Source organism: Phoenix dactylifera, chromosome 16 (genome assembly GCF_051530095.1).
Source record: "Phoenix dactylifera cultivar Ajwa chromosome 16, Ajwa_hap1_PhDact_Kaust_v1.1, whole genome shotgun sequence".
Classification (NCBI taxonomy): Eukaryota; Viridiplantae; Streptophyta; class Magnoliopsida; order Arecales; family Arecaceae; genus Phoenix; species Phoenix dactylifera.
Genome location: NC_143205.1, coordinates 23,315,371 through 23,330,551, shown reverse-complemented (window position 1 = coordinate 23,330,551; position 15,181 = coordinate 23,315,371). Strand labels below are relative to the sequence as shown.

The 15,181-nt window shown below is 38.8% G+C and overlaps 3 protein-coding genes across 6 annotated transcripts; 1 reads left to right on the top strand and 2 right to left on the bottom strand.

Annotated features, from left to right (window-relative positions):
• Positions 1–440: 440 nt before the first annotated feature.
• Positions 441–7,347, bottom strand: LOC103711845 (protein PHOSPHATE STARVATION RESPONSE 2-like). Of its 3 annotated transcripts, none has more exons than XM_026806494.4 (8): positions 7,139–7,347; positions 4,185–4,876; positions 3,535–3,745; positions 3,358–3,434; positions 3,228–3,267; positions 2,860–2,917; positions 2,070–2,139; positions 441–1,165 (listed from the first exon to the last, which is right to left on the bottom strand). In XM_026806494.4, the coding sequence occupies exons 2-8, from the start codon at positions 4,785–4,787 to the stop codon at positions 791–793; spliced, it is 1,434 nt and encodes a 477-aa protein (XP_026662295.2). In that variant the 5' UTR covers positions 4,788–4,876; positions 7,139–7,347; the 3' UTR covers positions 441–790. The 3 variants fall into 3 exon arrangements, with proteins under 3 accessions (XP_026662295.2, XP_008796364.2, XP_008796363.2); XM_008798142.6 differs by having other exon boundaries at positions 4,185–4,679; positions 7,139–7,311; XM_008798141.6 differs by having other exon boundaries at positions 4,185–7,347.
• A 2,355-nt stretch (positions 7,348–9,702) lies between these two features.
• On the top strand, positions 9,703–11,190 carry LOC148699810 (peroxygenase-like). The gene is made up of 2 exons (XM_088712351.2): positions 9,703–9,781; positions 10,958–11,190. Exons 1-2 carry the CDS (start codon positions 9,703–9,705, stop codon positions 11,188–11,190), a joined length of 312 nt encoding a protein of 103 aa, XP_088568477.2.
• A 127-nt stretch (positions 11,191–11,317) lies between these two features.
• Positions 11,318–13,579, bottom strand: LOC103711846 (HAD superfamily, subfamily IIIB acid phosphatase). Of its 2 annotated transcripts, none has more exons than XM_039114982.3 (3): positions 12,524–13,579; positions 11,976–12,203; positions 11,318–11,614 (listed from the first exon to the last, which is right to left on the bottom strand). In XM_039114982.3, the coding sequence occupies exons 1-3, from the start codon at positions 12,916–12,918 to the stop codon at positions 11,437–11,439; spliced, it is 801 nt and encodes a 266-aa protein (XP_038970910.2). In that variant the 5' UTR covers positions 12,919–13,579; the 3' UTR covers positions 11,318–11,436. The 2 variants fall into 2 exon arrangements, with proteins under 2 accessions (XP_038970910.2, XP_008796365.3); XM_008798143.4 differs by having other exon boundaries at positions 11,976–12,185; positions 12,524–13,338.
• Positions 13,580–15,181: the final 1,602 nt, after the last annotated feature.

The window sequence follows — 15,181 nt, the reverse complement described above, 5'->3', positions numbered from 1 at the left end:
AATCCAATTTCGAGGCATACACTACAAGTGCAACAACAAAATCCAATTTTGAGGCATACACTACAAGTGCAACCAACAAAGAACAGATGCAACAAGATCACTTTTAAGTCCACATTCTGAGAAACAGATAGTTGCAACCCATTCTACTTCCCCAGGAGATGAAATTCATCATTTCCCAACTGCCCATGGACTTGCAACCAGGAAGACGGCTTCAATCCAACAACTTTGCCAGCCGAAGACTGCCATTCGATAAATTCTTACTACAACTAATAAAAAATTATTAGATAAGAAACTGAAACAAAGAGGGAAACAGTAAAATGAAAGAGAGGAGATGCAGTCTGAATTTGATGGTGTAAGATCACAGACCGAGCGACAACCCCTTGACAACATTCGATGCTGCAAGTCGGTGAAAACTAAGCTAGTTAAAATAAACAAGCACATAAGTACGAATGCGGCCTTGTAAGGGATCCATACTATCAAGTAACCTTCTCAGAGGAAATTTGACAGAGTAAGTCAGCGGTTCATACAATAAATCTCTCTTTCAAGTAACAGCATTTCTGCCTTAAAAAACTTGCTCCCAAAAGCTATTCATTGCTTCAACAGATCTGAAACATGAAATTTTAGATAGTAAACTCAAGCTTTAAATCCTAGCCCTTGTTATTTATCAAAATATGAAGAAAGCACTTCATCAACAATCACTGGTACAGGTCAACTTCTGCAAGTCAAGTCATCTTGAAATCCTGATTGTACTAAACTTGCTTTATTCACAAGACATCAGAGCATGATTTCGTTAGTAAAATGCTGATGTAGCGGATGACACATCTGCATCATGGCTCCTCGCACGCTTGTGAGGTGAGGAATGAGACCTAATCGTATTTGATCTCATATCAGCATCAGGTTCAACGATCTTCTGCTTGTCCCCTACCTGTTGCGAACATTCTTCTAGGATACTTGCACCAGAAGGGCCATTTTCTGTTTCAGCTCGATCTTTTTCTGATATCCCATCTTTGGTGACATTATGTGATAGGTCAGAATATTGGGAGGAGGGATCTTCTTCATTTGATGGTGCCTTGAGCTTGTCACTGCCTGCCTTGCCTTGCTTCTCGAACATCATCTGAAGGTACTTTCCTTGTTCTTCAATTTGCAACTGCAGTTTCCTTTGAATCTGTCGAGGAAGAGCATTGTGAAAAATGTTGATGTTACCCTAATTTATACAGATCGCCTAAAAACTATATTTTATTTAATAATTTATTTAACATAAAATGCTTAAAAATAAAAATTGACCTAAGTTTTTAGTCATGATCTACCTTTAATGATTGAGTCCATAAAATGTTTACATAATCCACATGTTAAGCTACTTTTTTTTTAAAAAAAAGGTAATTCTAACGCAAAAATGTATTTTTTTTAATTAAAAAAAATTTCCACAAAAAAGGATAGCAATTTCAATTCCCGATGTTAAAATATCTACTTACATTATATTTATGAACTTATAGATTTCATGAGCTAACTGCAAGCATGGTCACCCATGGTGGGAAAAAGGTTAGATTTAGGCATGTTCATTCGTAAGGCACCGACTTTTTAAGTAACCTGGCCTGACACCCAACATGCACTGGGACTACATAGGCGTTGCATTGTAGCAACTCGTCAATATTTGACAGAGAAAAGAACTTGGATCAACAGCAGATAGCATAAAATTTGTGTAGTAGCACCCAGAAGCCATTCATTATGAAAAGGATGAAGCCTGTTGAATTCCTCAACTACAGCGACCTCAAGGAAGACAGAGCCGTTAGAAATGCAAAGATCAACCCAAGCAACGCATATTACCAAGCATTGCCATCTAGAGTCAGCATCAGAAAAAGACCATGTATGTAAAAGACATACATGGATCGTTTGTAAAAAAGGATAATGATGTCCCGCTTCTGATTTCTTAAGAGGCTAGCCACACACAAAGGTATTCAGCTAGATATCAATGTACTTCAGAATCAATTAAATAACTTAAACACCAAATATATTCATATATAACATTGAAAGTTTTCAATGCCACATCCAATTCAACCATTATTGAATACCTCAAGTTGTTCATGAAGTCGTTTCTGGACTTCCATCTGGAGCCGCAATGCTTTAGTGATTTCAATTCCACTGTCAATAGAAGATGGACAGGATTAGCCCTAAAAGCAGTATTACAAACTACATTTTCTTTGAGAATTACTGGAAGTGATCAAATGCTGCTGTTTCCACGCCAATATTAACAATCAAGTAGATTTTAAAGTAAATTATCCAGAAAAAGAACCAGAAAATGTAAGAAAATAAAAAAGGGAGGACATTGTGGAATAGAGAGTCAAAGGTAATATTAAGGCCATTCACATTTTACAAAAAGAGGTTAACAAAAAGCATAATAATCTGTGAAGTTTATGAAGTTTTTCTTTAGTTACTTTTCATGAAATCAGGCAGTTCATATAACCTGAAAACACTTTTTATGGATGCATAGGAACCATAAACTTTTCTTAAAAACCCCCAAATCAGATTTTTTTTTCCGTATGTTTATTTAAAATTTGCGGCCAACCAAAAAGCCATAAAGGGCCAAAATAAAATAAGATATCAAGGAAGTGTGGAGCTAGCACTATTCACACCAGTGTCAAGCCACAAAGAATTCAGACAATAAATTTTGGACTTAAGTTTATGAGAATTACAACATTTGCTAATTTAAATTTGTTATAGTTTTGAATTTTCATCACTGCACTTAAATTGCTTTTTTAAGATGACAAACTGTGGAATTACTTGGAAAAATAGCACTATATAACAGGTGGGCTACACCAAAATTAGCAAGCACAGTTACATCGCGAGTGATGGTCAACTCACGTCTTCAAATCTAGAGACGGCATTTCTTCAAGTGGAGTGATCTTCTTTGCTGATGTTCCTGCCACACACAAGTGCAAGCAAAAAATAAAAAAAATTCAGAAAAATGCTGCCGATCTTCCATAAGATACTTGTGAATACAGAGAGGCTGCCACATTATGATCATGGCTACAAACAAAATAAATGAATTCTGAGTTTTTTAAGTGTAACATAGCAAAGCTTTTTAACATATTAGTAGACATGCAGACTCTGAATAAGCAAATGGGAGGATTAGGTGGCTTTTAATATGGTTAGTTCAAGATAGAAAGTTTCTAGAAGCTTTAACAATGTTATTCAATGAAAGTTTGATATTAAGTAAACTATTGAAAAACCTTCAGATGATTCTGGCCTGTATCTAGCAGTTCTGTATTTCTGCACCACAATATAAAGATCTATCACATATCATCAAATGTTATAACTAATCAAGTATACACATATATAAAAGAATACCCAAGCACCGACCTGCAGGTGGCTTTTGACATGGTATATGGTCAAGCCCTCAACATTCATTAGCTTCAGCACACCTTTAGGGGTTGCTTCTGTAAGAAAAAGCTACAACATATCAAGATAAAGAACTTAAATAGTCACCTAAGATATCACTATTTTTCTTCCTTAGATACAGGAACAGCAGTTACCTACTTTCACTACCACCAAGCTTGTTAACAGCTTCTACAAAGCATTCATGGAGTTCTGGGGTCCACCGCATGCGTTGCTTGGCTGGAGCAGCATTGGCAGAAGAAGAGAGACTACCGACAGCACATTGCTCACCAGAATGAGAATGAACTGATTCATAGATCTGTGAATGGTAAGCTGAAGAATCTGTAGATGCCTGTGCTGCTGGATATACAACCTGCACAACAAGAAAATATAGATAAAATTGCAGTATATACTCAAAATCAATAAAACAATAGATATTATTTATAAATAACCCAAAGTAACAACATATTAGCCACAATAAATTTCTCCTCTCAAATCACAAGATGCCCTTGCAACAAAAATGCCATTTTATTAATGAAACTCGAGAGAACTCAACCACTGAATTATTGACTGGGAAGTCAATACCATGTTTTGTTACATGGATAGCTCTCTCTCATTATCAGAGACAGGTTATGTACCATATATTTTATTTTATAATACAAATTATTGAGTACGATTTTCATTTGGTAATTATCTTTATCCCATAAACCAATCAGGAGGTTGGATTGACAATCCACAGGTTTCCCGGATAGCAGTATCATTTCTAGAATTATATCTGTAACATAAAATTAAATAAAATATCCCCTCCTTACATGAAAGTCAGATGCCTTTGGCTGAGGTTCAGTTGCATCTCTGTTATCCAGGAACTCCCCCCAATCACCATTCATTAAATCTGTCAGATCTGGCCATTCATTTTGCTTTATAAGGTTGTCAGACGTCATAACACAGTTGCTTTGGATTTGATCATTCACAGTATTGACATTATCAGAATAATCAAGAACTCCCTGAAGTGAATCCGAATACCAGGTAATTTCAGCAGACTCTTTGGGATAATTACTCATGGAAGGTTGACATGTTCCTGAATATGAGGAATATGTTGAAGACAAAGACAAAGCACTGCTTGATGGTTGAGAAATATACGAAGCAGAAACAGGCTGCCTCTCATAGGGTGGAACGGAAGTGCAATGAACATCCAAAGAGAACCCTGAAGCTGTTGAGAAAAAAGGTTCGGCAACCCCATTGTTTTTTACATATGGAGTATGAAGCGGTGCCATTGGATCACTTCTCAGTTCCCTTTCCATTGTAACCTGTTGAGAATCCAGCAGTTTGAGATACTTCTCTTCCAGAGAAATGGGCAGAACAGGTAAAGATGAGGACACGATTCCAGAAATTCCCGTATTATAAAGTTGTTTCATATTTCATTTGAGCAGAAATAAAATTTTTTGGAGCCTCAATCCCTTTCCACATTCAGAAGAAGGCACTATCAGGCCATCAGTAATCACCCCTGTTAAATTTTAGGGGAAAAAAATCACAGACTATATGCCTAAGACAAAGAAGAAGTCAGAAAAACTAGAAATGAAAAATGCTAAGTTCTTTGGAATTTTTACAACATTATACACAACAGGAACATTAAAATATACTTTCATGTAATGACTTTATTGGAGATGCATCAATCGGAGCTAACTGTCGATCTCTATTACTAAGTAAAAGAAAATAAAATTAATAAAGAAAAAATTAACACCCGGTCCATTCTTAGATTGCCATCTTATATCCAGTCCTTCATGCTACGTGTTCGACACTGCGTGCTCACAATTATATGCATCAATATTACTTTGATATTTCTTGTACTAATTGAGATGATAAGACCTATGCAACTTACTGGAAAAAGTGCATCATTATGAGAAGTGGAAAAGATATAAAGAGCATAAATCAAATATATCAAAAATATGCCAAACAAGGCTCATCATGAATTATTAGAACAAAGAGTTTAAGACTATTGACCAAAGCATGTTCATGATTATCAATATTGCAACCACTACTAGTTCCAGCAGGAGAAGTAATTAAAAAAGAAAGGTTCAAACAAGCTATATTTTGTTACAAGAGTATATTTCATAACTTGAAAAAAGAACTTAGTTATATTCAAAGAAGAAAAAGAAGAGATGGTTCTATAGTGACTGAGAAAATAACAAAAAATATATTGACATTAGAAATCTAAATAGAAATATAAAGGCAAGAAAAGGAGAAAGTAATGGAAGACATTGATCAAAATCTTGCCTTCCATAGCTTCTAAAATTGACCAGCATAAATATAACAGATCAAAGCTTATTTATTATGCCTGTGATACAAGTGGAAGCAACTGGAGCATGATGTTATTCATGTCAATGGTCTACATATATTAACAGTGATGAGTATTAGTTTATGATGGCCACAACTCAGACACTGCCTCTTTTCAGTCTGTAACAGGTCAGACACAGTCAAAGAAGAGATAGAATGCATGTGTTTGGGCTTGACCATGATGAAGCCAACCTCTGATTCACTTTTATTCAATCTTTCAAAGCCTTAAGACTGGAATTCCACTAGTTTTTAACGTTCTTCTCAATTTTCCTATCATTTCTACTGAAAATACAACCACACATGCATAGCTTTCTCAATAGCAAGGAGAAAAATGTAATTCATGAGTGCTGCAAAGACAAGCATGGTTCCATATTGCTTACTATTTATTGATTGCCCAACTCGCAGATACGTTTGTGCAAACTATAGTTTCAGGTCTTCAGTCTCAATTACATAGAGCCTCCGCAGATCACTATTACTTCCTGAGTCTGGCAATGCATTAAACTAGCAAGTACCTTGGCATCACTTGCACAAAACATCTTAAAAATATTTTCTTCAAGGGAGAGATGACTAAGCTGCAGAGGAACTCTCTTGAGCAGCTGAGCGCAATCTACGAGAGCAATTGATCCTCTCTGGCATATTGCATCCCATAAATGTAGCATTCGAGGACAAAACCATGCTAGTTCAGTATCATCACTCGAACCTTTGTGGTTTGTTCTTGTTGGCCGTCAACGAGGGTTTTCCATTAACCGAGTTTCTTCTCCTATGTAGGCTATGTTCTAACCTATAACGCAATCATTTACGTACTAACACCTTGTATTAAATTCTAGTTATTAGAATTACAAAGATGATCATACGAGCTGCCAAAAGATACGGCCTGCCACTATATTATAGCAAGAGGAATCCAAGAAACAGTAATCTGATTTCCGTCTTGGTTCCCCAAAATGATATATACTTTATTAAAGACTGGTGACCCTTTCCTGTTTCGCGCGAAACTTGGCATCAGCACCGAACACCATGTCACCAACAAGGATGTGGTGCTAGATTATTCAGATTTCCATAGAACCAGATAGAAACAGGCAACTACTCTATGGGAAGACATGAAAACGCACCAATTTTTTTCCCTAAAAAACAAAAACTTGTATACAGTTGGTCAACTTTCATCTATTCGACCAAAAGAAATACACCACGTAATCTTCTTGATAGGAATTCACTTCACGAATCTTTATCCATTGGTTACGAACAAAGAAAATATTAGTACTAGAAAAAAAAAGGCAGAACACAATAGAGATATCCAAAAGAGAAATTAAAAAAACCGAAAGAACTCTTCGAGGTGGTGATGGAGTCCGCCCGAAAGAAAACGAAAAACAAGCGAAAGGAGCGCAGAGAGACAGAGAGAGCGCTCAAGTCTCGGTGGGTTCTTCAGAATTCTTACCTCGCCCGGGACCGAGAGCAGGAAGCCTAGAAGAAGAAGAAGAAGAAGAAGAAGAAAGCGGAAAGTAGGAAGCTTCTTTTATTTTTTCGCTGCTGTCGGACGGCAGATGGCATCCTCGAGGAGCAGGGAAGGAAATACGCCGAGTCGAGTGGGGCACGGAAGAATTCCATCTCTCTGCCACCTCAGTGGGCTTCCAACCAAATAGCTCTAAGTTTGGAATCCACTGAGGTCGATTAAATTAGGGAGACCGAGTGCTTTTTACTTAAATATGGAGTTTGAAAGAGCTTATTGGTCCGTTAATAGCTTCGATAGTGCCAAGTCTGACATACTTATATGAAAAATTTGTGTTGGAGCCCATAAAAATAATCGAGCCGGATCTACGGATAGAAGGATATAAGTAAAACCGGCCGGGATACCCAATATACGGTCATTTCTGCTCGCATCGAATATTCTCTTAACGGAATGGGGGCCTAGTGAGGACTGCTACGCAGGGATGAGCTTCTCCCTTCCTTCCCCCCTTCTCTCTTTTTTCTAGCAAAAAAAAAAAAAAGGAATTCCATCTCAGCTTCCCCCAAAAAAAAGACAGCCAGCCCTCCCATAGGCCAATCCCCACCATTTGATAATTCATAAAATCTTTTAATTTAGATCTAACCTAATGACAGAGCCAACGTGTCAACCGCATGGCTTATACATGTTCCTGACCCAAACCCAAATCAATATCCAATTTGTAATGCCGCTTGCATCTGAATGAAGAAAAAAAACGTTAGATTAATATAAAGCTTTATTGAGCCGGACTACATATTTTGTTTTTCTTTCAGATTTTAATTTTTTAAAAAAATACTTGGATATTAAGGAGAGAAATATAAACTAATTATCATTAGTCTTGCTGCATAATTGTATTATTAAAATGTTTTATGTATATGCAGCAACATAATGAGAGGCCTCCAAGATAAGGCAATTGCTGTCGTGTATTTGCTGCTATGTTAAGGTGTCTTATCTCCAAGCTTTTCATAGTTGCTCCAAATAATGGCCTCCAAGCTTTTAAGGTGAACACCCAAAAAAAATAAAAGGAAAAAGGAAATCAATCAGTGCCTATTAACGCCCATCTTGCTTTTAATAGCTGTAAATCTTAAAGCAGAAATTACTGAAAAAAAAAACCTCATGGGCTCAAGGAGCTAGGTCTGTTAGGTTTATAGGTTAAAAAAAATGACGAAAAGGTTGGGATGTAAGGACTTGTATGGGTGGTTCCATGTCGATTATTCGCTGAGTAGATCTTAGATATTTATACAGGATCAAAAAAATCCAAATAATACATTTCAGCTAGCCTTTTTAGGTGTGATCCTGAATTATTATATTACTGTTTCTTCTTCCTATTCCAGCCACCTCCAGTTTCACACCATGAAGATATGGCAAGTATATATGACTGTATTTGATATGGAGGTTCTCCCTTCACATGGCTATCAGCATCAGCAGCAGCAGTTACAAGGATCCAAGATGCCCTTTCCCTCTCTTTCTTGAAAGGTCTAGAGCATGAGGCAGGTTCTCAACTCGCAATGCCTTCATCCTGGAGGATTAACAGAGAATAATACCATGATCACCAGCAGATTGGAAAGAATAAGACTTCCCTGTTCAAGATAACTTTTAGATTTTTTTTTTTTTTGTTGGTTTGATGGAAAGCTAACTTTTAGAGTTGGTGAGAACAAATGTGACGGATGAAAGCATATTTACACCTGTTGATGATACTAAGCATGAAATCGAATCTGTCCAGCACTAGCTTAGTATTCTTGCACTATGCCTCGCACTAGGACAGTATATTTCATGGGGAAAACTACTTGAGACATTTACAACTACAGATTGGTTGGATACGCAGTCATTTCAGAAGGTTATCCAAAACGAAACTGAAAGCGGGAATAGAGAATGGAATCAGAGGCACCTCAAAAGTGTGATCTTGAAATGCCACTGTATCTAATAGAATAAATCATATCCCAAAGTTTTTTTTTTTGTTGTTGTTGTTGGAAAAGATCACAGCCAAGGATCATAATCAAAAGTATATGTGTAAATTCCAATTCGACAGTCCAATTTTTATTCAAATCCAAATGGGGCAAAATTAAGAGGACCGTTCAATTTTCTAAACCAACAATAATTTAGATAAATTCATGGAGCAAATATTAGCATATGTATAAGAATTTAAAAGCTTGGAAATATCCAATCACACACTTGTATAAAGAGCTGGTGTGACACCCATGATAGAAGGTTCCACCAAGCATGCTTCAAATTGGTCCCTTGCATTTGGGAATCGGAGCAATTCTTAGGCAGAGCATGAAAGTATTATTTTTTCAAATGTTTTCATATCGACACTCCAGTTAACCCAGCTGAGTGATGAATTTGAGCTTCCAACGGGAACCCTAAAACCTCCAACCATGGACTGAAGGAGAATTTATTTGCAGAGAACACAAAATAAATGAAGTAATCCATGCTCTTATTGTTCTGCAGACGTGCCAAGAGCCTCGGCGGCGCCCGACGCAACCAACACCGAGGGCTCCAGGGACCATGACCACTGCCAAATGAGTGTTCTTCAGCGACATGCTGCCTTCTTTGATTGGCATGGTGATGGCATCATCTATCAATGGGAGACTTATTCAGGTGATGCAATTGTAGCTACCTAATGCGCTGATCATATGCAGAATTTGAGTTGGTGCAAACCAAAAATGATTCACAATAATTTGCAGCCTAGCACAGGGACTTATTCAAATAAATGTATTTGTGCCAACCGTCCTTGTCTTTGTCCTTCTAATTCCTCTCTAGAATTAATTCCATATTCCTTATATTATTTATCTTTATGACTGCGTTTTATGAGCAAGGTTTCTATACATCAGAATAAATTTTGATATGAACATTATATGAATTAATGAAATGAATTATATCATTCTATCCCGAGAAATCGAGCTAATGAACTTGCAGGGATAGATGCAGACATATAATGCGAAACATCCCCCATTGCTAAGATTCAGAAGTACACTATCGTTTTATGGTGAAACAGGAAGGATATCGGAAGGAACTATTCTCTCAGAAAAGACATCGTCAGGTATCCTACCTTCAAATGTGGAAATTGTCGATAGAATCCATCAAATAGTACATTAATTGGACAATAAGAATCATCATCATCTGAGCCAGAGAGCAGCAGCAGCAGCATTGCTTGTGGTAAAACAATCAAAACTTCTGAGCCACCGACCAAGATCTCTCACGTGTGAAAGTTAATATGTGCGCCAACCAAAATCCGGCGAGAATATATTCACTTGGAATTAAACATTTCTTAATCACTTGGAATCTTACTTGATCTTTGGTGCCTTTAGGTTTGTTCGGTTCGACCTTGAGAATGTACTCAGTAAATTTGCATAAACAGAGCCGGATAAGCTATAACCCTTAAAGATTCCTGTATATTTGCTTATATTGTGGCCTTGAAAAGAGAGGAAAAAAATGTAAATTTTCCTAATTCATTGGTTAAAATTTCTGGCATAATGGATCTAAATCAGCTCACCCAACTTCTCCTCATAATCTTTGAGAATGAACAGATAATTTAACATGTCAAATATTTTTACACATAATTAGTTTCAAAAAGAAGCTCCAATACTGCTAGTTTGACATTATCTGAGTTATGAATAATTAGATAACAATGTGTTCCACTTTCACCTTTTCCTCTGGGGACAAAGATTATGCAAAGTCACTCACTTGCATATGGTCCTATTATGACCATCATTCTCATTGTCTACAAGCCTTTTGAAATGTGATTGTAATTAATTCAGGATAAACTGAATGCAGGAAACTGGCCAATAGTAGATGCAAGTGATGAGGAGGGTTTCCTGTCTAAAGAAACCACCAGGCGTTGTTTTGATGGAAGCTTGTTTGACTACTGTGCTAGACTACAGAGAGTTGTGAAAAAGTCAAGAGTAGATGCAAGTCCACTTGATGCACTCTCTCTTCATGGTTATTTGTTTGTAGTTGTAAGCTATTTCAACTTGTTTTTTGATCTAACATATGGTGTATATGCGTGAGAAGTTTTCTGCAGCATGGTACTTTCTTGTGCAAGCGTATGTTGAGTGTGTATTTCAAGAGAGGAGTGATGTGAAGGGCTTCCAAAGTCTCTGAAGTAGATTACTTGTAGCAAGGCCAATACAAAGGTAAGATTAATCTTTCATCCATCATATATTGCTGAAGGGGCGGATTATTTATTCATGGAATGGGAAGAGGGAAAATCCAAAAGAAAGAAGGAAAGAAAGAAAGAAAGAAAGAAAGAAATCTCAAGCGTCGTAGTACATGGGATTTGGGAGTTTGAATGTTCTCTCGGCACTGGGGTGGCCTACAAGACTGCTCCATTGGTCTCCCATAATCCCCCACAAGCGGTAGCCTTGGTCCATCAACCTTCGCATTTGCTCGGCCTTATAACTCGCTACCGCATCGTAGCTGTCTTCTGAGCACCTGAATCATATAAAAAATGACGGTCACTAGTTGCAGATTCGACGACCGTAATAAATAGAATAAAAGATGCTCGCTGGCTCCGAGAACAGAGTCGAGGAGCTCAAAAGTTTGTATTTAATCCGGAAACTATATGGAAAAATTGGTCATGAATGTATCCATGATCCACAAATGGATGGGCTTGATGGTGCCTTCCAATATGACATCAATCCTATGACGTGTCATCATTGTAACTTCTCGTAATTAACATTTTTTTTTTGCCCTCTAGCTCTTAGTGCTGAAGCATGACTGAAAACTAAGTAAAGAAGAAATCAGAACATACGGCATCAAAATATGAAGATTGTAGGAGATAGGAACTACAAACCTTAAGATCAACTCGGCCCAACCGAGGTACCCAACCTTGACAAGGTTGTCGATGGTGGCGTCCCTCAGATGCTCCCGTCTGGAAGAAATGAGGAAGACCTTCAAACCTCGTGCTCTGATCTCATGGTATAGATTCAGCATATGCTCCACGGCAGGCGCACTCCGCTCCTCCATCCATTGCTCCATGGAAGTTCTGTTTGTCGTAGCTCCCCTGCACCGCAAAACAGCCCTTCCACACAATGACATTTACACGACTCCATGAACATCAAAAACTAGCATTAGTAGCATCTAATCATCATCACATACGAACAGGGCGTGCAAGTGGGATTGCTGATAGCCAGCATATTCCTAGTAAAACTAAGAATAACTACCAATAGTTGGTACCTGAGATTTAGAGGGCACATGCCAAGGATCACAACCTTGTCATCTCAAAATGAGTGCAACTATGTTGCACCTAAATCTCAGACAAATCAAGACTTAAACATTTTACAGAGGCACAAACACACACACATAGAGACAGAGGGAGGGAGGGAGCAACAAATAGTCTACCCAAATTGGTGCTTCTTGAAGTATGGCACAGTGGAGAGGAGGGTGTCATCAATGTCGAAGACCCAGGCATCCTTGCCATCGCCACCCAGAAGAAAGCTGTTTGTGAGGAAGAGTGTGGCCTCCTCGGCAGCACGCTGCACGTCCACCTTGTACTGCGTGGAGGTCATGTACTTGCCGATGTAGCCGACGCACTCGCCAGGCACCACGTCGAAACACCGAATGTTGTTCAGCTCCGCATTCATCCGCCAGCTCTCGCAGTAGTTTTTTAGGCTGATTCCCACTTGATGATGATCTCTTTTCTTGGCCATGTAGCTGAGGATGTTCCAGTCCCCGGCCACAACGGCTATGGAGAAGATAAAGAAGAGTAGGAGGGTTTCTGCTCTCCTTTTCTCCATTCCCTCTCTCTCTCTCTCTCTCTCTCTCTCTCTCTCTCTTCAAACGAGGGTATGGCTATGAGAGCGGGGATGTGGAAGACGAAGTTATTGGCTTTGGAGAGGTAGCGGCGGTGGCCGTATTTAAGATTGGATTGGACTTGGATCCTCTCCAATGCTGTCTTCAAGTCATGGTTGGCATGTCGGGAATGGATGGGGCCAGTCTTTTCTTGCTTTTTTCCTTTTTTTTATTGGGTTAGATCCGAATAGATCACGATAAATCTATATTATTATTTTGAGCTTAGTTCTTCTGAACATCATTTTTGGTGAAGAATGAGTAATCAGAAGTTATCTTTGATTCAGCATCATCCAACATTATGAAATATTAAACAGAATTTTTCCTTGAAAGAATTAATTAGTAGACCACTTTTAGGAAAATATTTATCAAGTGGACTTCAGTTACTTTAGTGGTAATGAAATACAATCACTCATTGCCCATGTTTCAACTCTTGGAAATCAGAGACAGATTTATTGTACAGGAGACAGCAATGTGAAAGGTGGAAGGTCATAGGAACTGCGTGGTTGTTGTAGGACACAGGCATCGCACGGACCATCAAGAAAGTGGGCAGCTCTCGCTGCTTCCGTATTCCAAATATTTTTTATGCAGTGTTAGAATGGAATACTTAGTACCAGCGTGATGGCAATTATCGCTTCTACTTTCAAGTGATAATCTATTTTAGTCTCTGATTAAATGGATCTCTTTCTGAAAAAAAAAATATTGAAACAGATGATCATCAGACTGTATTATATTTGATTAAAAATATAATTTTTTTAGAATTATAATGGGCATGACAGTGGTGATTGTATAGGATCAACCTCTTTGCTTTTTCTCTCTTTTTTTTTTAAATAGATGGATCTATAAATTTATATTATAATTCTGATCTCATGTCTCCTGAACATTGTTCTTGGTGATGAATGAGTAATCAGAAGTAACTTTTTAGTAATTTATGATTCATATTAAGGAGAATTTTTTTCTAAAATTAATTAGTATATCATATTCATGACAAGTTTGCCAAGTGGACCTCCGTTGCACCACGTAATAATGATTGCAAGCATTCATTGCACATTTGGGAGTCCTTTCAAGTCAGAGACAACTCAATTGCATAGGAAACAACGAAATTGAGAGGTGGAAGGGTCATGTGAACCGTAGCAGTTGTAGGACATGCAACGCTGCACGCTCCACCGCAAAAGAGGGCAGCTGTGGCTCCTCTAGAATGCCAAATGTTTTCATACGATACTAACGATAATATATTTTATTCTCTGATTCTTGCTCAACGGATATCTTTTGGGGAGACAGCGCAGTCTATGGCCATCAATGCTGAAATTAGATAATCCTCAGACTGTATTCCATTTAATTAAAAAATTATAATCCCTCCTGTTGTGGTTCATACGTGGCCCGAGGGTGGCCACGCCGGAAGAGCTGGAGAAGCCGCCGAAGCCGTCTTTCGCGGTCAGCGATGTACCTGCATAAAGCATCATCGATATTTTCGGTGAGGATCATCCGATGATCAAGTTAGAGTGGAGTCTAGTTGGTCCAGCCAAAAATTTCTTAGGCGTTACTTATTGGAGTTCTTTATAGTCCCGGTAGGAGCGCTTAGATGGCGGAAGTATAGCCTGTTCCCATCATGAGTGGGAGTGGCATGCAGTCAGAGCTTACTTGTGGCGCGCAGTGGAGTCCATTCTTGAGAACGGTAAGGCGTTGACAACCGTGGCAAGATATAGCCTATTTCCATCATGAGAGGGAGTGGTATGCAACCAGAGCTTGCTTGTGGTGCGCGGTGGAGTCCATTCTTGGAAACGGTAAGGCGTTGACAGCCGTGGCAGGGTATGGCCGGAGTAACGTAGCGTGGTGGCGTCGCAATGTACGGCCATGCACATGGGTGGGGCCGCTGGTGAGGCCAAGCTCGTCGAGAGGTCGCATCAGGCATTTGGTGAGGTCGGCTAGACAGGTGCTAAGGCCAACCTAGCATCCCGAATTTCGAGGTATGCTCGACGGAGCGCCCTGAGCTCAATCGGGACGAGTTGGTGAATACAGAAAGAGCCACGAACTTAGTCGGGCGAGTTGGCGAATGCAGGAGGCATCCCGAACTTGGTCGGGCAAGTCGGCGAAAAGAGGAGGCACCCCGAACTTAGTCGGGAGATTGAAGGAGCTTTCGGTGGAGTTCAAGGTCGGGCTGATTCTGGGCCAGACTGAGGAAACGTCTAATCGTTGTTGGTGTTTATTGGG